Source organism: Ursus arctos, unplaced genomic scaffold (genome assembly GCF_023065955.2).
Source record: "Ursus arctos isolate Adak ecotype North America unplaced genomic scaffold, UrsArc2.0 scaffold_2, whole genome shotgun sequence".
NCBI classification, from domain to species: Eukaryota; Metazoa; Chordata; class Mammalia; order Carnivora; family Ursidae; genus Ursus; species Ursus arctos.
This window is the reverse complement of record NW_026622874.1, coordinates 101440114-101462832: the sequence shown is the minus strand read 5'-3', so window position 1 is coordinate 101462832 and position 22719 is coordinate 101440114. Positions and strand designations below refer to the sequence as shown.

The following is a 22719-nucleotide window of genomic DNA, read 5'->3' as shown; positions in this document are numbered from 1 at the left end:
TTTCCTTTTATATGGGATAAATGTCCAGGAGTACAATTGCTGGGTCAAATGGTAAATATATGTTTAACATTTTTAAGAAACAGCCAATTTTCTGGCGTGGCTACCATCCTATGTTCTCGCCAGCCATGAATGAAAGATGCAGTTTCTCCACATCACCATTTTTAATTTTAGCCGTTTTAATAATTATGTAGTCATAGCTCGTTGTGGTCTTGATTTGCATTTCCTTAATGGCTGGTGATGTTGAGCATCTTTTCATGGACTTGTTTGCCATCCGCATATCCTCTTCGTGAAATGTCTCTTCATGTCCTTTGCCCATTTTCTAATTGGATTTTTTTTTTTATCACTGTTGACTTTTGAGTGTCTTTATATCTTCTAGGTGTATGTTCTTATATCAGATTTGTGGTTTGCGAATATTTTCTCCCAATCTGTAACATGTCTGTTCCTTTACAGGGTTTTTCACAGAAGTTTTTATTTTGTTTGTCTAGTTTATTGATTTTTTTTTCATTTATGGGTTGTGCTTTTGATGTCATGTCTGAGGATTCTGCAAAGAATTTCTTCTAGAAATTTTATAGTCTTACATTTTACATAGAAATCTTAGATCTTGCCTTGTCTATTTTTGCCATTCTAACTGGCATAAGGTGGTAACTCAGTGTGGTTTTGATTTGAATTTCCTTGATGGCTAATGACTTTGAACATTTTTTCATGTGTCTGTTAGCCATTTGTATGTCTTCATTGGAAAAGTGTCTGTTCATATCTTCTGCCCATTTTTTGATTTGTTTATTTGTTTCTCGTGTATTGAGTTTGAGAAGTTCTTTGTAGATCTTGGATACCAGTCCTTTATCTGTAGTGTCATTTGCAAATATCTTCTCCCATTCCGTGGGCTGCCTCTTAGTTTTTCTGACTGTTTCCTTGGCTGTGCAGAAACTTTTAATCTTGATGAAGTCCCATAAATTCATTTTATCTTTTGTTTCTCTTGCCTTTGGGGATATATCATGAAAAAGGTTGCTTTGGCCGATGTCGTAGAGGTTGCTGCCTATGTTCTCCTCTAGAATTTTGATGGATTCCTGTCTCACATCGAGGTCTTTCATCCATTTGGAGTTTATGTTTGTGTATGGTGTGAGATAGTGGTCAAGTTTCATTCTTTTGCATGTAGCTGTCCAATTTTCCCAGCACCATTTATTGAAGAGACTGTTTTTTTCCCACCGGATGTTTTTTCCTGCTTTATCAAAGATTAGTTGCCCAAAGAGCCGAGGGTCCATTTCTGGGCTCTCTATTCTGTTCCATTGGTCTATGTGTCTGTTTTTGTGCCAGTACCATGCTGTCTTTGTGATCACAACTTTGTAGTACAGCTAGAAATCCGACATTGTGATGCCCCCAGCTTTGTTTTTCCTTTTCAACAGTTCCTTACAAGGCAAGAAACAACAATTGTTGGAGAGGATGTGGAGAAAGGGGATCCCTCCTATATTGTTGGTGGGAATGCAAGTTGGTACAGCCACTCTGGAAAACAGTGTGGAGGTCCCTTAAAAAGTTAAAAATTGAGCTACCCTATGATCCAGCCATTGCACTACTGGGTGTTTACCCCAAAGATACAGACGTAGTAAAGAGAAGGGCCATATGCACCCCAATGTTCATAGCAGCAATGTCTACAATAGCTAAATCGTGGAAGGAGCCGAGATGCCCTTCAACAGATGACTGGATTAAGAAGTTGTGGTCCATATATACAATGGAATATTACTCAGCTATCAGAAAGAACGAGTTCTCAACATTTGCTACAACATGGACGGCACTGGAGGAGATAATGCTAAGTGAAATAAGTCAAGCAGAGAAAGACAACTATCATATGATTTCTCTCATCTATGGAACATAAGAACTAGGATGATCAGTAGGGGAAGAAAGGGATAAAGAAAGGGGGGTAATCAGAAGGGGGAATGAAACATGAGAGACTATGGACTATGAGAAACAAACTGAGGACCTCAGAGGGGAGGGAGTGGGGGAATGGGATAGACCGGTGATGGGTAGTAAGGAGGGCACGTATTGCATGGTGCACTGGGTGTTATACACAACTAATGAATCATCAAGCCTTACATCGGAAACCGGGGATGTACTGTATGGTGACTAACATAATATAATAAAAATCATTATAAATAATAAAAAAAAGAAATCTTAGATCTATTATGAATCATTTTTTTGCATAAGGTGTATGAGGGTTAGGTCCACGTTGATTTTCCCCCCATGAATGTCCAGTTGCTCTAACACCATTTGTCTGTCGCAAAGGTGCTTCTTGCTCCATTGAACTGCATCTTCACCCTGGTCAAAAACCAGTTGGACAGACTTCTGTGGGTGTGTTCCTCAGTTCTATATTCTGTTCCATTGATCTGTATGTCTGTTTATCTGCTAATACCATACTGTTTCATGAATTTTAGAAAAATCTTCAATATAGCTACCAAAAAAAAAAAAATAGTTCTGGGAGTTTGATAGGAATCACATTAAGTCTATATACCTGTTTGGAAAAAAACTGATACCTTTGTTGTTTTCCAATTTATGAAATTGATATGTCTTTTCATTTATTTAGAGCTTTTTTTCTTCCCCAATATTTTTGTAGTTTTTCATATATAAGTCCTAGTCATACTTGTCAGATCTTCACATAAGTATAATTTTCACATCTGTTGAGTGATTGTGAATATTATATCTTTAATTTTTGTTTTCACATGTTTGTTACCATTACATGGATATACAGTTGGTTTTTGTGTGCTTATCTTCTATCCTGAAACTTTCCTTTCTGATTTATGATGCTGAGGTCATGGCCTTTCAGGGTCCTGGGAAATTCCTCAGTTGAATCCTGAGTCCTTGTGATGCGACCTAGCCTTTGATTGTTTCCTGCCTGTGTGATACACCATGTTCAAGGCTTATCTCATACATTTCCTGGCACAGACCCATCATCAACCATTTCTCCACAAGAAACTGGTTTCTTCATGTAGAAAGGGCATTTAAAGACCACATCTGGCATCAGGAATTGGAACTATCACTTTTAACCACTATGAGAGACTGCCCGACTCCGCAGTTCTCTGCTGGAATGTGGTGACTAATTAAACCGCTTGATATTCTCTTATCTATCAGGAAATTCCTTAGTAAGTGTTCAATAATCGTTTGTTAGATAACTGAGTGAGTGAATGAATGAATGAATGAATGAAACACATCTTGTGCTAGTGTCTAATGGTGGCAAAACAAAAAAATATGGCCCATCCAAGAAGAAAATTGTCAAAACAATTCAAATCACTACCAGTCTTTCAAAGAATTCCAAAACTCCTGCAAACCATACAACTTCTCTTTCCACCCTCTCTCCTTCCTCCAAGTGACCTCCCCGCCCCCCCACCCGGCCACCCCGAGCCTGGCCTCTTTACTCTCCCTCTTCCTTTCTGGATCCACTCCAGACTTCCTGTTTCTCTCCTTGGTGTGAATTCCCAAGACTCTCCCTTCTCTAGACTCTGCTGCCACCCCAAATTGCTTGGTAGGGCCCCACAGGAGAGGAAGAGAGATTGCAAATGCTCTTGATTGAAAGTCTTCTCTACTCACCACAAATAAGCACATGGATGCCAATACTCAGTCAGGGGAAAGTCTGAGACCGTCCTGTGGTGTGATTCTGAGACACACATTGTTGAATGTGGACAGTGCCAGGCCCCATGCTTAGCACATGTACACACTTCACACTTATTTTTAATTTTTTTATTTATTTTTTTAAAAAGATTTTATTTATTTATTTGACAGAGAGAGAGAGCACAAGCAGGGGGAGTGGAAGAGGGAGAAGCAGGCTCCCCGCTGAGCAGGGAGCCCCATGCGGAGCTCGATCCCAGGACTCTGGGATAATGACCTGAGCCAAAGGCAGTCACGCAACCAACTGAGCCACCCAGGCACCCCACAAACTTATTTTTTAGTATACAGGGTGGCCCTGTGAGCTAGGCAGAGATCTCTCATTTCAGAGATGAAGACACAGAACCCAGAGAACTAACGTTTTTAAGGAGTTTCTGTGGCTGCTGTAACAAATTTCCACAAAATTAGTGACTTCAAACAACACAGATCTATTTTCTTGCCATCGTAGAGGTCAGAAGTCTGACATGAGTCTGACTGGGCTGAAATCAAGGTGTGTGGAGGGCTGCGTCCCTCTGGGGGTCTGGGGAAGAATCTTGTTTCTTGCCTTTCCAGCTCTAGAGGAGCCTGTGTTCTTACACCTGCAGCCCCTCATCCATCCTCCAGCCAACAGTTGCACCTTCAGATCTCTCTCTGGCTCTGACTCTCCTGGCTGCTTTCACTTTTAGGGACCCTTGTGATTACTTGGACCTACCCAGATAATCCGGTATCCTCTTCCCATCTCAGGATCCTTAGTCACATCTGCAGAGTTCCTCTGCCGTGTGAGGTAACATATTTATAGGCTCTGGGGGTTAGCACGTGGCCAGCCCTGGGGCCATTATTCTGTAGACTCAAAGGAAGTGCATACGCTAGGCACAGGGGCTGAGAGTTGGGCTGTGCCTTCTCCTGCCTCTGCACCCCGCAAGGCTGGCCTCTCCTGCAGGGCCTCTCAGATGGCTTTACCTTCGGGGAGCTCTGGCAAGGAGTCAGCCGTGGTCTTTCACTCCTTCGGACTAGTGCCTGGTTCATTGTAATCATTTTGGGCCAGGGTGCGGGTTGAACACTGCTTGGGGCAAACCTAGAGTGCCTGCTGAGAAATGTGGCCAAGGACCGAGAGCAAATCCATCAGCACCTAACGAACAACAGTGCGGTTCTCCACGAAGACAAATGGAGGCAATTACGTTTTATGTTATCGTGTTATGTTCGTCATGGAAATGAACTGCATGATCATTAACGATGGCAGCAAGTGGAGACAGTTGGGAAAAGCGGCTCTTACCCTTTTTTCTATTTTTATCCATTTTCTTCATTTTGTTTTCATGTGGGGTGTCTAGGCACTGTGAGTGATGTTACCTAAATATGCATACTGCCTGTATCTCACAGGTGTATTGTCATAGTTAATAATGTTTTCAATATACTTAGACTTTCCCAAAATGGTCCTCTTTAAATTACTTATGGCTATGTTTTGGGCATATCACCATTTACCCTGGCAAATCTGAAGTTGCCTGCCTATTTTCTCATTTTAGACACATCCTAATGTCCAAATCAAATGGTTTTATAAAGCTTTTCCTGGAAAAGTCCGAAGTGCATAGTCCTTGAGAAAAAAGATAGCCTGTCTCCGAAGGAAAAGATCACTAATCTTCACAGCGGACCCGGCCTCCGATTTCTGCCTCTTGTTAGCAGGAGCAATGGCTGAACCTAGTGGGGAAGATAATTCCTATAAGAGTCACCAAGGAGGCCTGGCTTTTGGGTTCTGCCAGGAGAGGAAGGGGAACCCCTCACCTCCAGCTTATATACCTCAGAGGCACCGGGCTCCCCTGCCAGGCTCTGGCCTATTGTGAAGCCTTTGTCCTCCTGGCAATGTCAACACATGGGACTCTGACAAACCCAAGTGCATCACCAGCTCCATGGTCACTGCTTCACGCTGGGCACTGTCTTAGCTACTGAGGGGCCTGACCTGAGTCCTAGAGAAGTGGGGGAGAGAGACAGAAAGAGAGAGATGGAGACAGGGGGAAGGAGGGAGAGAGGACGAGAGGGTGTGAGAGGCACACACCCAGGCCGCAACGTTTTTGAATGCCAGGACAAAGGTTTGTGTCAAATACTATTCCTGGCCTTGTGCCCCACCAGGTCTGGGGAAAGGAAAGGCAGCTAGACTCAGGTGAGGGAACTCGAGAGAATTTGGGGTGGGTGGAGTGGAGGGGACTGGGTTACAGTCTTGATTCCTCCCCTTTGTTTGGGAAAGTTCCTTCACCTCTAACAGCATCTGTTTCCTATCTGTAAATTGGGCATGACAACAGTAGCTCAGCGTTTTGGAGTTGGGGGCATATGCCAGGCATCACGCTAACCAGTCTGTTACCTCGTTTGTTTCTTGTGCCAACGCTAAGCAATGGGTGCCTTTGTTATCCCCACCGACAGACAAGCAGCCTGTTCGGACCCCGCAGCCGGGGGGGTCGGGGCAGAGCAGGGGCCCCCGCAGTGATCTCTCGAGCCACTTCTTGGTCACAACCACCGGGTACTGGGAGAACCAGGTGTGGCGATGTGTGCAGAGCTCTGAGCACATGCCAGGCCCACGGAACGTGCCCAGAGAAGTCTGCGTCTTAGCACTCTGTGAGGAGGGCGGAGCAGCTTGGCAGAGGAGGACGGTTGAAACGGGCTTCCTGCTCCTTCTGTGGAACTGTAAGCAGCCCGAGATAGTGGGATGAAGGGGGGTGCCCCAGGGCCCATTCTCAGGGAGACACGTCCGAAACAAACAGGTTCACCCCTGCTGCAGTGGAGCTTGGAGGAATCTGTCAGAGCTCAGGAAAAAGCACCACTGTCCACCCCCCAGCCGTGGCTAATGGTTCTGTTGGATTTGCTGATCAGCGCCTTTGGAATGACTCCCAGCGCGGGGTAAATAATGCAAGGTCTTCCGGGCCCTTAGCCCAGCCTGCGCTCCCTGACGAGACTTTCATTTCACATTAACAAGGGATGTGGTAACCCTTCCTGAAGGGTTAGTTTAGGAGCCCAGGGTTTTAATACCTCCCAGCCTTATTTATAAATTAGTTGCTCTGTGTTGACTGTTCACCACTTCCCCGCGTTTGTCTGCCGGGCTGTGTGCGTAGGCGCAGAAGGCTCGTGGGCTGTATGATGGAGCGTTCTGTTTATACACAAATGCCACGGCCATTACTGGTAGTTTCCAGAAGGAAAAAGAGTCAAAAGGAAGTTGGGTATTCTTCTGGATTTATTTTCTTCGTCACTGCTGACAGCGTTCTGTCCCTGAGCACGAGGCTCTCGCGCCACAGTCTGGGGAGCGTGCGTCTTCCAGGAGCGCGTGGAGGGGCGCTGCCACGGAGCAGCAGCTGTAGTACTTGAGGCGTTGTGACTCTGCCACAGCCACGTGTGCTTTGCGGGCACAGCTTTGTCCCTGAGCTTTCAAAGACAGTTTAACAAAGAGTAGAACCTCTTTGTCATAATCACGTTCCATTAAAGAGGAACTAATGTTGTGACTGACTTGCAAGGAAGAGAACATTCCAGAAGCAGTCTGTCCCCCAGTGATCTGCCAGCATTCCTCGCTATTGTTTGCTCTTCAAGAAGCACTCTCTTTCATGGCCGCTACTCCTTGTGCTTGATCCTGCCACAAAACATGACCCCACACAGGCACTACCATGCAGAGCCAGGGTCAAGTGGCCTGCCCACTGCCCCTTCCTCTGCAGGAGGAAGAAAGCCTCCATGTGCCTTGTGCTGAAAAAACGGAGATTCAGAGAGAAACTGTCTCACTTGTCCGGATGCTGGAATTGCCAGCCTCAGCCTTCCAGACATAGTCCGCTGGGCGAGGATGGCTGCTTCAGGAATGACTGGTGGTCACAGGGGCTGCAGGCAGGTGCACACAAGCCCTGTGGGGCCTTCACGAGGGGTTCTCACATCCACCGCCTGGGCAGCCCCCGCTCTGCACACCATCAGTTCGGGGAAGAGTGTCTCCGTTGGCCATGGCAATATTCATTTACTTCTGGGCTGACATACGTATTGTTTTTATAATGCCGTATGTAAAGCGAACTTTTTTCAGATCTGTCCACTATTTGGAGAGGATCTCAGGAGAGCCCCCTCTGGGGAGGATTTCGTTGGGGCCTACCTGGGTTCCAGATGTCTTTCTGTCGTCCTTTTTAATGGTTTCTAGTCTGAGTGGATTTTACGGTCTGTGTGAGTTCCAGTGTTTAAGGACCTGACTACGTTCTACACATTTTGTTGAGTTTTGTTTCTTTTTCTGATTGTTTTATTTTAGCAGAAAAAAAAATGTGGCTGGGAATTTTTATGCCCGAACCTTAACTGTTTGAACCTTCCTCAGTCAACTTCGTTCTTCCGCATAAGACCAGGCCAGAACTGGGGCACAGACTCTTATTTGGGCCCAGAGCTGGAACCATTAGCTAAAATAACAAAAGGCCCTGGGCAAAGTATACATTGATTAAAATGCTTCTTAAAAGTAGCTAGAAAAAAAATAAAAGGCAAAACAAAATGAGTGGACTAGAAAAAATAAGTAAAAGTAGCTAGAAAATTTAAGAAGCACTGCTATAAATAAATACATTTCTCCTGGGAGAAAATCCCCAATGGAATATACCCTTTAGTGGTTGTATCATGTTACCCTGAAATTTCTTTATTTCTTTCCCATCTCTCCTGTTGTGCAGTATCTTTCCAAGAGGAAAGGATAGATTCTGTCTATGACACGGCAACATGTGTTGAGAAGAGGCCAGGGATTTTCCAGCATGAAAGTCTCGTATCATAGGTGTTGCTGTTGGAGTGGGATATGGGGGGAGGTACCTGAAAATGAGGCTTTTCTAGACCTCTTTGCTAGAGCATTACTCTGGCTTCTGGGCACATGGCTTTAGGTAGTAGCAGTTTCGGAGTGTTTTATCATATAAATCTGGTAATTCAGTGACTTGGCCATGTTCGTATGGCAGTCTATTCAGTAAAACTCTAAAAATTATTTCATATTTAGCCCTTCTAGGAGGATGGTTGACTACACTTATTATCTGACTACCTGCCATCCGTACGCACCACACCTGAGGAGCCAGATTCAGATCCGGCAAACACCGAGCGGAAGACTTAGTGTCATCCCCACTCATGTCACTGCCTGATTTGCTCTTGACCAAGGTCCTTTTGATATAAGTACTGTCAGCCCTGTTTCACAGATGACAAAACCAAATAGTGATCCTAAGGGAACGAACCAGAGCCAGACCTGATTCCAGGCCTGTTGACCCATTCAGGCCACACTTGTCTGGGCATTTCCAGGACCTTTCTATATCAGCACAGGATATTGTGATTACTTCAGCCTGGGTTTACCCGTGGAGTGACTGCCTGTCATCTGTAATCATCTTGTACTGGTAGAAAGAGGGAGCGTCTTCTCTGTAGACCCTTTGAGATTTTAATGTGAAGGCGGGCCATGTTTTACCTCAACCCACCAGGAACTGGTCTTGGAGAAGATGAATGAGCTCTGAGCGCTGGCGTGCCTTCTGCTTTTATTCAGAGACAGACATTGTGCACTCAGGAGGGCGTCCCTCTTCGCTTCTCTTTATGGCGCACGGAGGTTCCCTCTCTTCCCTCTCAGCTGCTAGGCGAGCTGACCCCAATGCCCACCCAGTGCCCTGCTCCTAGCGAGCAGTCTGGGAAGCCCCAGGCCACGCCCACAGTTTGGGGGAAGGGTGGACGCTTTGTCCTTTGGGGCAGGACAAATAGGAGCCCTTGACCGGAGCTTCAGGTGGAGGGCCAGAGACACGTGGGTAGGAAGTGAGGGTGGTACTTCCTTCCGCGTCACCTCCAGAAGCAGCCCTCTTACCCCTGAGCTGTTAGGTATGTTCTGGGTTAGAGAACCTGGCTTATCTGTCTAATATGACATCTCATCTGCATTTTACTTTTTAAGAAGCTGTCACCAGGAAGATAGATGTCAGACCTCCACATTTTCAGCTGCCTCTGTGGCTTCTCTACTGCCCCTTTAATATTCTATAAAATGTATGTTTGGGACTTCACAGACCTACTATTTTCTTTTTCTGTCTTTTGGATTGAGTTACATCCTTATATTCAGCATCCTTGCATTCAGTAACCGTATTCCCCGGTTACCGTCCCTGGACGCTGCCAGGCACACCACAGGCGCTCCATACAGACTCACTGAATGGTTGGGTGACCGCTTCCCTTGCCTGGGTTCTAGCACCAAGATGGAGTTACAAGCTCAAAAATGAACAGTCAGAGAAAATACGTGAATATGAACGTGTGTGTGTTCTCTTCTTTCTGTTCAGCCAGCACACACATATTGGTTCCATTCTGTTTGTCAGGCTCTGTGCTTAACTCCTGGGGGGCAGCTGTGTCTAAGGCAGAACATGTGTGCTTCAGATCCAAACAGCTTTAAGGGAGTTATCATTTTAGAAATCCTGTCCTATAATGTACCCCCACTTGTATCTGTAATTAAGAGTCGACAGCTAATGTAGAAGATTAGATTGAAGAATTTATATAAATTTAATTATATTTCCCCATACACTTGCCCTAATGAAATTAACCATACGTGCTATAGAAAAGATTCCCTGCATGGATTAAACAGAAATATTTGGCAAGACACGGACCACAGTGGTAACTAAGCTGGTAGAAAGCTTAAACGGCCCCTCCTTGGCTCTGTATCTTACCACTCTTAAGGGAAAGTCAATAAAGTGTTTCCTATTACTTCTTGTAGTTCATGAAAACACTGACTCTAAGCTCCATGGGACATGGGCCGTGTGCACCTGGTTCGGGTTTGTATGCCCTCTGCTCTGAGCTGGGCCTGGGGACTCAAATCTGACTAAATAATGAATACCGTTATTTGGTTCTCTTCCCTAGGCAGTCCGGGCGAATGCCTACCCTTGCTTTCCTTCCTGGTCTCGGGCAGCTCCGAGGGGGGAGGTGCAAGCGAGGCTGTTTTCGTCAACCACCAAGCTGGTGCTTCCATAATTAACGTGTCAGGGCCCCAGGTTGGAAAGTCAGTGTTCTGTGCGGCATTGAGAACGCGACGTCCCCCGAACATTGGCAAGCATGGCAGGAAGCTCACTTGTAGATATGCCCGCTGCTTGCCCCCCCAGCCCCATGCATCCAGTGCGTAAGCCCTTGGATCTAGGTGTCCAGGGGCAGTTTCCCCTCATGGTTGATTTTTATCAGAGCTGATGGTCAGAGACCCCAGGGATCTCCTCTGAGGTTTTAACTTTCCTGAAATAGAGAATTCTTATTTTGCCAACTGCCTCAGGAAAGTGTTGGGAGAATCAAGTGCAGAGCCAAAAGCTCTTGGAACCTGCCCTTTCAAATGAGTTCCCTTCTGAACCACTGCCTTTCCTTCTTAGTGAAGCCCCATTACTCAGGACAGCCGATAGATTTCTGAGAACCGTCTCTGTGCTTATGGTCGGCAGCAAGCAACCCTTCAACTTGTTCTTCGTGAGTCCAGCACTCTGCTTTCCCAAGCTGTGGTGTGCTGACTTTTACATTTATGTATTATTTTCTTTATTATTATCCCATGGAATTTGAAGTTAGAAGATTTCATTTGGAAATGTAGAATTAAAATGGGGAAGGCTGAGGAAATAATTTCATATAAAACCATACATACATTTATTTGAATAAAGTGAAAATAAAGGAAAAATCTCTCTGGCTTAATGCTATAATTTTCCTGTAAAGTCAGTGAAAGTTTTAAGTTAGTACTTTGGAATTATGCGATAAAAAAGCAAAGTAGTCTGTATGATGAGCAAAGCACTAAATGCACGCCCTTGTGTTCATTTTGAAAGTTGTTCTCCTATAACAAAAGTGATTCATTGTGGAAAAACATTTTAAATTACAGAAATCAAAAGAAAATAAGTTATAATCTTGCCATTCAAAGTTAACTGCTGTTAACATTTTATATATACACACAGAGAGAGAAACACACAGATAGGATGATTTTCTGTGCACTGAGGACACATTCTTCTTTTCTTGAACCCCAAATGGATGCTACTGCATAGGCCGTTTTGCATCTGTATCAGGATTCGTTTGACTTCTAGAAACAGAAGCCCTAACTTAAGTTTAAACGTGGGTGAAGTACATCATCTCATGAGACAGGAAGCCCGGAGAGAATCTGGGCTGCGGGATGGTTGGTTCATTGACTCGGTCAGGTTATCAAGACGAAGGACCTAGCTACTTTCTTATCTCTCTGTCCTGCCACCAGCATCATCAGCTTCATGCTAAGATTGTTCCCTTCGTGGCCATAAAGTTGCCACTGTGAACATCTGGACAACACGCTTCTTTATTCACAGCTGGTAGAGGGAGAAAAATCCTGTTCCGCCAACCACGGAATAGAAATCCTGCCCTTCTGGCTGGTGAGAGGAACTTAGGTGTGGCTGCCCCAGAGCAAGGACAGCCACCAGATACCTGCCATAGGCCAACTGGCCCAAGCCTGGCTTCCTCTGTCAGTCCCTGGCAAGACGGATTGGCTTACCATGATTGGTTTAGACTGGTCGGGGCCAGTTCTCCAAACCACATTGCTACTATAAAGTGGTGGGGATGTGGAATAGATGTTGGAAGTCAGCCCCCACCTCAGTAACCTGATAGTCCACAGAACGTTTTATGGCACATAGAAGAGTCACTTTAAAGGATCACTTAGCTTACTTTCTCATCATCACCTTCAAGCTATTGTATAATTTGCTCTGACTCTTAAAATTCTGTCTCTCTTCCTGCTTTTGTCTGCAGGCCACCTTCCCCAGCTTGCAAGGGTGGCTGCCAGCCACCAAGCGTGGGGCAGCACATTTCCTGCCTGGCTCCTGCAGGGGTGAGAACTCTCCCCCCGGCGTGCTCCTGTCCTTTGTCCAACCAGGCAGCTTGGGTCCCATGCCAGTTCCTTGTGTCTTGCATGTGGCACCCGTACCTGTACTGGACTCTGATGACCAAGAGCCAAACTGGTGCTGGGCACGGGCCAACTTCCTGGCGTACGTGGCGGCCTGGGCCAGGCGTGGGCACGGCAGAATCGGGGTCTGTTAGGGAAGAAGACTCAGAGAATGAATGCGTGGTACCTGCTTCAGTGTCTTTAAAAAATTGTTCTTTTTTAAAGCTTTATAACAATTATCTGAATTATCTGAAATTAAGATGAATGTCTTCAGATGGTTTAATTTTCATTTTAAAAACTCAGTTTCTTTTATAGAAATGCTCTGTTCAGAAAGAGTTGGATGGGAAGAAAGAATAAAGTCTTCTGGGGAACTGATCCTCATTAATCTAATGTTCTCTAAAGCTTTGGCGTTTTTGCGCTTTTTTGGCATAGACAAGTTTTTCTTCATAAGTTTTGACTTAAAATGGTCTAGAAATTAAAACCTAGAAGGAAAAAAATGAGCTTAACGATACAAATTCTAATAGATGTAAACTTTAATATTTTTATTCTTTATGTACTTTTTATTTTCAATACCCTTGAGACCATGCCATAAATAATACAGAGAATTAATAGGCATTTTTGGAGAATAATTCTGAGAAATAATAGGCATATTTGAAATTACTATGGCAAAAATCAGATGTTAGGGAAAAAAGTTATGACATATTCAGTTTTTTAAATTGTACTATTAAATGTGTAACTTCATGTGTAATAAATATTCATATTTAATTTTAGGTGCCAGGGTAACATATACTAAAAGAAAATGGAACAATTTCTATGGTTCTATAAAGGAATCTATAAAGGAGTCATAAATAATTATAGTAATACTTCTTTGAGATATTTTTATGGGACTAAAAATTGAAAACTTGTTAATAGGGAAATATTCATAAGTGAGAAAGGAGGTAGGTTAGTCCCAGAGACCTCAAACTGCAGTATATCCTATGGAACCCTGAATAAGCAGTAACTTCGTAAGATAATCTTGTATAATGTTTAAAAGTCGAGAGTGTGTGAAGAAGCTTTCTAGAAGTAGCAGGAAGAAAAAGATTATTATTATAGTAAAATTCCTCATGACCGGTCACGCAGTTTTCATGTTTTTTTATGTTACCAGAACAGAGATCTTATCTGAATTTGGACGGGCTGCGACTGTCTAGGATTTAAAATGAACAAATAAACGCGTTCCCTGTAGAGTAACAACCTGTGGGCAGCGGCGCAGTTCACTGCAGATCCCGGGTGCTTCCGGCGTTTGGATAAGAGCAGGGACTGAAGGGCACCGGGGTGCTCAGAAGGTCTTACCTGCAACGCCCAGTCCGTCCTTTGTATCTTTTTGCTTTGTTAACAAATTCTGCAAATTATAGCAAGAGCAAAGGATACTAGGACACTTATTTTCATCAAAAGCTGCTTGGATTTATGGAAGTTGTATCTTTGTGACTTTTGTTCCTCTTCTTTTAAATAAGTAATCTGGTGAGTCTGTGTGTGATCTGCCCAGCAGAGCACCAGCCCACATGTGGGAAGACAGAGCCTCCCTCTGGTGTTGTCAGCTTGCTCTGTTACCTTGCACAAATAACTTAACCTCTCTGACCTTCAGTTTTCTCATTTCTAAAGAGAAGGTGGTGGCTCAGATGTGTCTCCAAGGTTCCTTTGTGCAGCAGAACTGCGGTATACGAGAAGGTCTCCGTGATGATGGGCTAGACTGTTTGCACCTCTGGAATGTGGGGAGGTGGCTCAGGTGAAGAATGTGCAGTCCTAGCATTAGTGGTTACGGAAAATCAAGTCGAAGGGGTCAGCACTGCCCACTGGCAACTTTTCTTCTACCTACTAGTAGAGAAATAGAGGCACAGAGGCTCTCGTGAGACTCCTTGGGAAGTGGAGGAAGTTGCAGTGAATTCGTTTGCCCCCAGTCCAGGTTTGGGGTGGTTCAGCCCTCCATTTGCGAGCTTCGTGACCACTGTGTGATCAAGTGGAAGGAAAAAGACCAGCTCTTCTAGAATTTCTTCTAACTTGTTACAAATTCCCGGAGGAGGCTTGCAGTTCCAACACGCCTTGGGTATATATGTTCTAAAATGTGTCTTCCTCACAACCAAGGGTCGGAGGGCTCAGACTCTCCCCCCAGGAGTGTGAACTGGGCCATGGAAGGCTTAGCCACCACCGTATTCCTGAGGTCGGCCTGTACGTTTGTTTTTTGTCCTTCCAGATCTTTTTTAAATCCTGGACATTCCTTTCTAGTTAGCCTAATAAATTAATTTGCCTTACAAACAAGAAGTCCTGTGGAGAGGCTTTGACACTGTCTCTTGTCTGACACAGAGCCATCACGCTGGAAAATCAACTGGTGATCCTTGCCGCGACCGTGGGTGACGCCGGGGCTTACTACGCACAGGCCGTCAATGAGCGTAACGGAGAGAACAAGACCAGCCCACTCATTCACTTGAACATAGCACGTGAGTTTTGAAATTCCAAATGATAATTCTGAAAGCAATAAAATCTTGATTTAATTAATATATGACACACGGGACATTTTGCAATAAATCTTTAAGATAGTGGCCATGGTTTAATATTGATCCGGTGTCAATAGTTGCCTTCTTTGAAGTGGTACGCAGAAAATGGGAGCACAGCCTGTAATTCCGACTGCTGGATCTTATTTGTTTTGGGGATTTAAAATATTTTTGCTTTTGCACACTGTTACTGCATACTGTTTTTAACAGTATAAATCTTGATTTATACGGAGTTGTATCTATGAACCTTATTTGAGACTAGATTAAGCACAGGTTATGTTTGATTTAAAAATAAGATCTTTGAGAAAATATATATACTAAGTTGTGTTAAAATTAGCAGTATTTCTTTTTTTAAATTTTATTTATTTATTTTGAGAGAGAGAGAGCAGGGGTCAAAGGGAGAGGGAGAGAGAGAATCTTAAGCAGGCTCCATGCCCAGCACAGAGCCTGATGCAGGGCTTGATCTCATGACCCTGAGATCATGACCTGAGCTGAAATCAGAGTCGGATGCTTAACCAACTGCACCACCCAGGTGCCCCTAATTAGCAGTATTTCTTAATTATAATCCGCTGACCATTTTTTCTACCTGATTTAACTGAATAATGAAGAGAATACACATAAATTACAGTTACACCTTCAGTTTATTTAAGGAAACTTTAGTTTGAGGAAACTTAAACATTTGGCCTTTGAAAGAAGGCTCTAAAAAGTCTAGTAGCCAGAGTTGGTTTTTGCTGAAGAAGGGGGAAATGGCCAGAAGCAAAAACTCTGAGCTAAAGGAGATGAAAATGTGCACCCCACAGGGCAGGTCACCAGGTGTTGGCGGCGTGAAGTTTCATGCGATGAAATGCAGTGACTCCGCTTCTGAGAACATACAGTTGGGAAATGGTTGTAAATTTAAAAATTTGATGATCACATCAAACAAGGGTGAATTAAACGGGTTTGTCTGTGTGGTAGTAGATGTCATCTTTTTAAGAAACACCTCGAAGGGATGGCCATCCCCTACCGGTGGTTTGAAAATTTTCGTGTCATACACGGGATGGGATCACAGTGTTTGCTCCCCGTGCTCCCTGAGGGATACAGTTGGGTGAAGCCGAGTAGGACTGATGGGTGAATGTCCGTAGCAAACATGGGACAGGAGACCACGGGGCTAAATGAGTGTGCTGTCTCGGGCCTGTCCCCTTCCTGGTAAGTGCTCCTAAGTGGTCGTCATTCTGCCATCAGCAGCTCCGTTCCTAGGAGTTGAATTCTGATCTCCAGACCACAGACTGGGTGTGGATTGGGCTGTTGCCATGGCCTTTTTAATGCCTTGGAGAGTTACGTGCATTGACTGGGTGTGGGCTTCACAAAATACAGGCCATGATGTGCTATTTAAAGGACGCTTTGAATCGAGAATCATAATAGAAATAAATGTGACTTATCAAGAGTTTTTGGAAATTGTATTATCAAATAGATTGATTACTTTAGTGATTTCTGAGTTTTACAGTTAGAGACATTTATTCTGTTTAGAAAATTGATTTAGCACTCAATTATAATACACATACCAGGATAATAATAATTGGTCAGATTGGTAGAATTCTAGGTCAGAAACAAGGAAATTGGCCTTAGCCTGTTGAAAGAGGGGGGATAAATTCCACAAGTAGTCTGGTTACCATGATGCTAACATCACGGAACTCGGAATAGTCTGTTCCTGTAGTTTCCTACATGCCTGCTCTAGAAGGGCCAGTAGGAAACAAAACGAATACAGTGAATTTGCAAGTTGCCATCCTAATGCAGTACCATGGCGTTAGATAATTGGAATATGTAAATTCTTTTTCAATAATTTCAGTTTCTACTCCAACCAAGAAGTATATTGGAAGCAGCTCATAAATATTATAATTAACTGCCTTGCATTTTGTTCTCTTGTATATTCTTATCTTTTCATTGGCACCAGGTAAAATGTGTAGAAGGTGAGATATAAAGAGGTTGATGATGTGGATGGACTTATTGTAAATCTTGGGAGAAAACCCGCATACTGTTCCCTTATATATTCTTTGCTTTTTATTTGGGACCAAGTAACATGGGAAGAGTGAGAAGTTTGAGGAAACAGCCTTATTTTGATTCTCGGGATAACATTCTGTTGACATATTGGATTTAGCTAAAAGTTAAATGGCACTCTGTTATGCATTTTCTCACTAAAAATTCTATTTTGAAACCTCTAAAGATCAGAAATATTGATAAATCTGCAGAAACCCCCAGTATTGTATGTTTAACGGTTGCTCCTTTCTGGACCACAGCGAATGCGATAAGCAGCAGAGCCTGCTCTCGGGACCACGGCCAGCGCCGGCTGAGGCCTGGGAAGGCCGCAGGTGCAACACCTCTAGGTTTATCCTGGGATTAGGTGTCCTCAGGACCCGTCCGTGCTGGTAGTAGGACACGGTGTGTGCTGCAGTCTTAGACATCTTGTTTTGTTTTTTTTTTTCTTCTGATGGAGGCTTTGTAAAAACACCAAACAAGATTGATGAAATTTCTTAAAAACTTGCCAGCCAGTATTTCTGAAGAATCAAAAGATATTACAGCCAATTATCATTTAACAAAGATAAATTTTTTTCGGCAGCAGGAGACTAAAATAGGGAATCTTTATGTAGTGAATACGATTGGGGTGGTAAGGTACTGGAAATTAAATTCCTGATGGATCGTACTCTAATTAATTTAAAATTGGAGAGCGTCAGGCGGCCCCACCTCTTGTTTCCTGTCATAATAATAAGCCCGTTCCTCCTGCAGGACAGCCTAGTGTCGAAGTGGAATAGCACCCAGGGGCCAGCCTTGTCTCAAAACATCTAAGTGAGTGATGCCCTAACACCAGCTCACGGGAGAAGATACTGTATCTTCCCGAACAACTGTGTGCTTGAGAGTTCAAAACCTCACCCCCTTTTCAGTCGCTAAATGTTTTGGCTACACTTGAAGCTTATGGGAAGCAAAAGACAGAGAGGATTCAGATAAAAATAAATAATAAATGTTTCAAAAAGCATGAGAATTAGAAGGGAGATGCAGCCCCTTCACCGCGCCTCCCGCTACTCTGTTCGTGTTTAGTGGATGGCGTCCTCATCTCTTCCCCTCTCCCCGCCATGTGGCTCCGAAGATAAATTGCAGCATGTTCTGCACAGACACCTCCTGCCCAGAAGGAGAGGCCATCTCTGAACTATCCATTCTCTGCTCCCCAGCGAAAGCTTGCTGCCATCTCAGGGGTGGACTCACTTTGAAGTTTTAATGTGACGTGAAGCCAGCAGATGTTAAGGACATAGGTGGGACTGCGGAAGCGTCCTGCATGAATTTTTCATAGCTGGCTCCCGCAGCTCAGGTGCGCGCCACAGAAAGAATGGGCTGAACTCACCCGAGAGTAGACGTTTCTATTCTGAGGTCAGACCCAGGCAAGCTTTATACACCTGTCAACCTGCTTTTGGTTTTCACTTTGAAGATTTTACATCGAGTTAACTTTGGTGGATCAGATCTTCTGAACTGAATTAATATGTGAATAAGCGTTTCTTCTTAAAATCAGAAAAAAGGGTAGAGTTGGGAGATGAGAGGAATTCTGTACGATGATGAGTCCGTCATTGTGTAAATGCCACTGTGCACACCTTGACACGTCCTCGGTCCTGGCCCAACATGCAAGATGTCTGGTGTAATGAGAGCCTCCGGCAGGGAGCAGGATTGAAAGGAAGAGGTGCCCGTCTCCTTCCTGTGTTTTCACCTCTTTCATTTTAATGCCTCCTCTTCAAACAACATCCACAGATAGGATATCATTTCAGCTGATCCTCCTTCAGGCTGACAAGCCCTTGCTTTTCATTCTGAAGACCACTTAACATTCTTTTGTCCTCTATAATGCTAATTTAACTGCAGACCTCATATATGTGTAGTAGTTGAAAGTGGATTCCTGAGAATAATGTCCAGGAACAGCCGTCTGAGAGAACTGCCCTGGAAAACCTGGCTTTTGTGCGCCCAGATAAAATTCTCTCACGTTTTCTTTGTGCCTTAAATATTTCTGGGAGAAAGGGGCGAGGCAGAAGCCTTTCAAGTGTAGTCTGACATGGGCTGGATTCCCAAAGCAATAGGAACAGTTTGAAATATTACTGGAAACCTACCCAGAGACAGTGTCCATACCACAAATGAGGAATTTAGAATCCAGCTATAGCTTTATACGTTGGATGGAAACTTACTGCCAGAAGTTTTGGAAACACAACTAGGAAGTGTACTTCACGGTAGAATAATGAGCTAATCGTTTAGGATGTATTGAACCTTCCACGTGGGGTGTGTAATGAAGCATAAGGCATGCTCGGGTCCCGGCATCCTGGAGCTGGTCGCGAGCAGATCAGAGTGTAGACTGGGGTCTCTAAAGCGATTCTGTAGGCACTCCATCAGTCAACAAGCCTTGTGCATTCACCCCTCATACGTGCATACTCAGTAATTTATAAATTATAAATTATAAGCATAGAACTATCATACAAAAGAGATAAAGATGAAGTAAGTGGTATCTTAAGTATCTTGCTAATCACGAACATCTTATTAATCTCAAAAATAAAACAAGTTATTTTTCCAGTAGAAGTGGCTTTATTCAGGAGTAACAGAGGATGCAATTCAGGACAGGCAAACTATGGCAAAGCCATAGGCAAGTCCAAGAAACAAAACAGGAATGTTATTTTTGGAGAATAAGGAGGAAGTTGCAGGGGGTTTTGAACAAAAGTCTGTTGGAGAAAAGCAAGAGTTCATGGTGGTGATGGTTCCCAAGTGGCTGAGTCGCAGGGGTGGTTGATTTCTTTTTGTTTTGTTGTTTAAAGATTATTTATTTATTTATTTATTTGAGAGAGCAAGCGAGTGTGAGCGGTGGAGGTCGGTGGGCAGGAGAGACAGAATCCCAAGCAGACTCCCCGCTGAGCGCAAAGCCTGCCACGGGGCTCCGTCTCACAACCCGGGGATCATGACCTGAGCGGAAATCCAGAGTTGGACGCTCAGTTGACTGGGCCTCCCAGGCGCAGGGGTGGTTGACTTCTTGGAGGAGACGCTTTTGCACATCTTTCCCTGTTGGGGCCTGCAGTTGAAGATTCCTTCCTGTTGACCATTCTGCTCTCGGGTCCGGCATTGACCATTACTCCTTTAATTGCTGTCAAGTGTAGGCTCCCTGCTCCCAGCCTCCCGCTTCTAGCTGCCCGAGCCCACTTCAGTGAGGGTCCCCTTTAGTAATTTTCTGATTCATCCCATCTTTAGTTCATGTCTCATGGCACAACAGACACTTTGTGACTGGAAGTCTGTATTTTACATGGTCCTGATGATGTTTAGCTTTTTGGACAAATTCTTATGACTTCTGTTTAAGGAGAGTGATTTATCTGGTGTCATTGCCGATGAATAGCCCGCACAGCCGACACAGGCCTCGATGCTGCCGTTGGTTACAAAGTCCTCATTTGTGCTCCCCTCGGAGTAACTCGGATCTGTGCTCCTCCCCACAGTCACTTGTATCCGGTTATCCGTTCTGTGAGAGTTAGTCTAGTTAAAACCCAATACAGTTGGGGCGCCTGGGTGGCGCAGTCGTTAAGCGTCTGCCTTCGGCTCAGGGCATGATCCCGGCGTTATGGGATCGAGCCCCACATCAGGCTCCTCTGCTGTGAGCCTGCTTCTTCCTCTCCCGCTCCCCCTGCTTGTGTTCCCTCTCTCGCTGGCTGTCTCTATCTCTGTCAACTAAATAAATAAAATCTTTAAAAAAAAAAAAAAAAAAAAAAACCAATACAGTTGACCCTCAAGAACGCGGGTTTGAACTGCATGGGCCCACTGATATGCAAATTTTTGCAATAAATACAGTACAGTCCTATAAATATATTTTCTTAATAACATTTTGTTCTCTAGCTTACTTTATTGTAAGAATATAGTATGTACTATATTTAACACACAAAATGTATGTTACTTGACTGTTATGTAATTGGCAACAGTAGGCTATTAGCCGTTAAGTTTTGTGGGAATCAGAAGTTACACACAAATCTTCTTCTGTGCGAGGTGTCAGCAACCCGAACCCACGTGTTGTTCAAGGTCCACTCCACACAAGTACACCCGCCCATTGGCAAGTTCTGAGGGCAAACATACACAGAGGCATCCTGTCCACTTCCCTGAAAATGAACATTTTTAGCTCTCCTCCTAAGATCACGTGAGTTACAGTGTGTGACATCGGGCCATCCCACTGACACACTCATCTGCCTAGTAAATGGCATTATTAAAGATCAGTTCTCTTCTTGTGGCTCTGGTTTAAAAGCATAGATAAAAATGCCAGTTCTAACACTTTGTTCCTGAACCCCAGATGTATGTTTATATGGATTCGTGACAGGCTTAGAATCAAGTAGAACTGGTGATTCCCAACCAGACTTCAGCTTAAAAGAAAAAAAAAAAAAAAAAAAAAGACCAGAGATGAGGAAGTCAATAATAAGTCCGTAATTCTCTCCAGCCCACAGGACAAGAAGGGGTTATTTCTATTCCCTACCCCTGCTCTCACCCGTCTTCTTTTCCCACGCTGCCCATCTTTTTTCCCCGTTGTGCCAGATTTCAGCCTAATCTCCCCCTTGGTAAATTTTAGGGAATCAGGTTAAACCATGAATTGTAATTTACCTTCCACTTTTGAATGAATCTGGGATAGCCCAGTATCCCCAGTCTCCCAAAGCAGCCATCTTCACACCAGGTGATGCAGACCTCTGGGGGGGGGGGGCACACGGATTTCTGGGGGGCAAGCAGGCACATAGCATCTTCAGGGAATCTATTTCCAGGTGCTTTCCTGTGCTCTTCCTAAAATCAGGTGTGTGTGCGTGCCTGAGTTCTAGGGGCTTTCTGTCCCGGTTGCCCCTCTAACAGGGTGTGAGTCACACACATCCTGAACCTTTAATACAGGCCTTGTGTGAGGGCGTAAATGTCCAGGCGCCACACGAAGGGAGAATTCTAAACGTCAGTGTCAGAGTTGTGGAAGGGAAGTATTCCAACAACTGGGAAATAAATCATTCTATAAATTAGGTGTTTTCACTTTCTTGCGGTCTGCAAAATGAGGCAGGACCCACACACATTGTCAGCTGACATTTTATCACAAATAATTTTTGAAGATGGCTAATACAGTGCGGCATCAACTTGTAGGACAGGAAGACATTTCAGCCCTTTTGCAGTTTGGGGGGTGACGTGACTAACTCTGGTCAATGGAATGTGAGTGGAATGAAGCATGTCACTTCCAGGCCAGGGATGTAAGAGGCAGCAAGTCACCTTCACGCTCTCCCTTCCCTGTGGCCAGGCCACGTTTGGAGATGGCAGAGCCACAGGCGGGAACCTGCCCAGATACCGGAATCGGCACGTGGACAGAGCAGCCCGGAGAGTCACCCCGATGGTGTGGGGCGTTATAGGGTAGGGAATAAACCTCGGTGCTAAGCACTGCAACTCCGGGCTTTATTTGTGATTGGAGCAAAAAACGGTCTATCCTAGCTGGTAAATTACCGTGTGGAACTCAGAAGGGACTAAAAGAATCGAGAGATATCCTTGAATAAAATTCCTTCCATCCTCATCTGCTTTTCTACATGAACATAATTTCACAGGAGTTGAATCTATAAAAAGGAAGTAGGATGAGAATCACGGTAAACCTCTGTTCATTTCAGGGAGAGATACATTTTCAGTGATTTTTTTTCTTTTATATGTAAAATTCATCAAAATTGGTTATACATTTGTTTTGATTAATTGAGTACAAATAATAAT

At 44.2% G+C, this 22719-nt stretch overlaps 1 protein-coding gene across 4 annotated transcripts in view; it reads left to right on the top strand.

The window, feature by feature from the left end:
- SDK1 (sidekick cell adhesion molecule 1) overlaps positions 1-22719 on the top strand; it is an 876890-nt gene that overhangs the window by 490078 nt on the left and 364093 nt on the right. For all 4 annotated transcript variants that reach the window (XM_048224631.2, XM_057314981.1, XM_057314983.1 and 1 more), the window contains one exon: positions 14792-14925. In XM_048224631.2, the coding sequence (XP_048080588.1) occupies positions 14792-14925 (134 nt within the window). The remainder of the gene's footprint in view (positions 1-14791; positions 14926-22719) is intronic.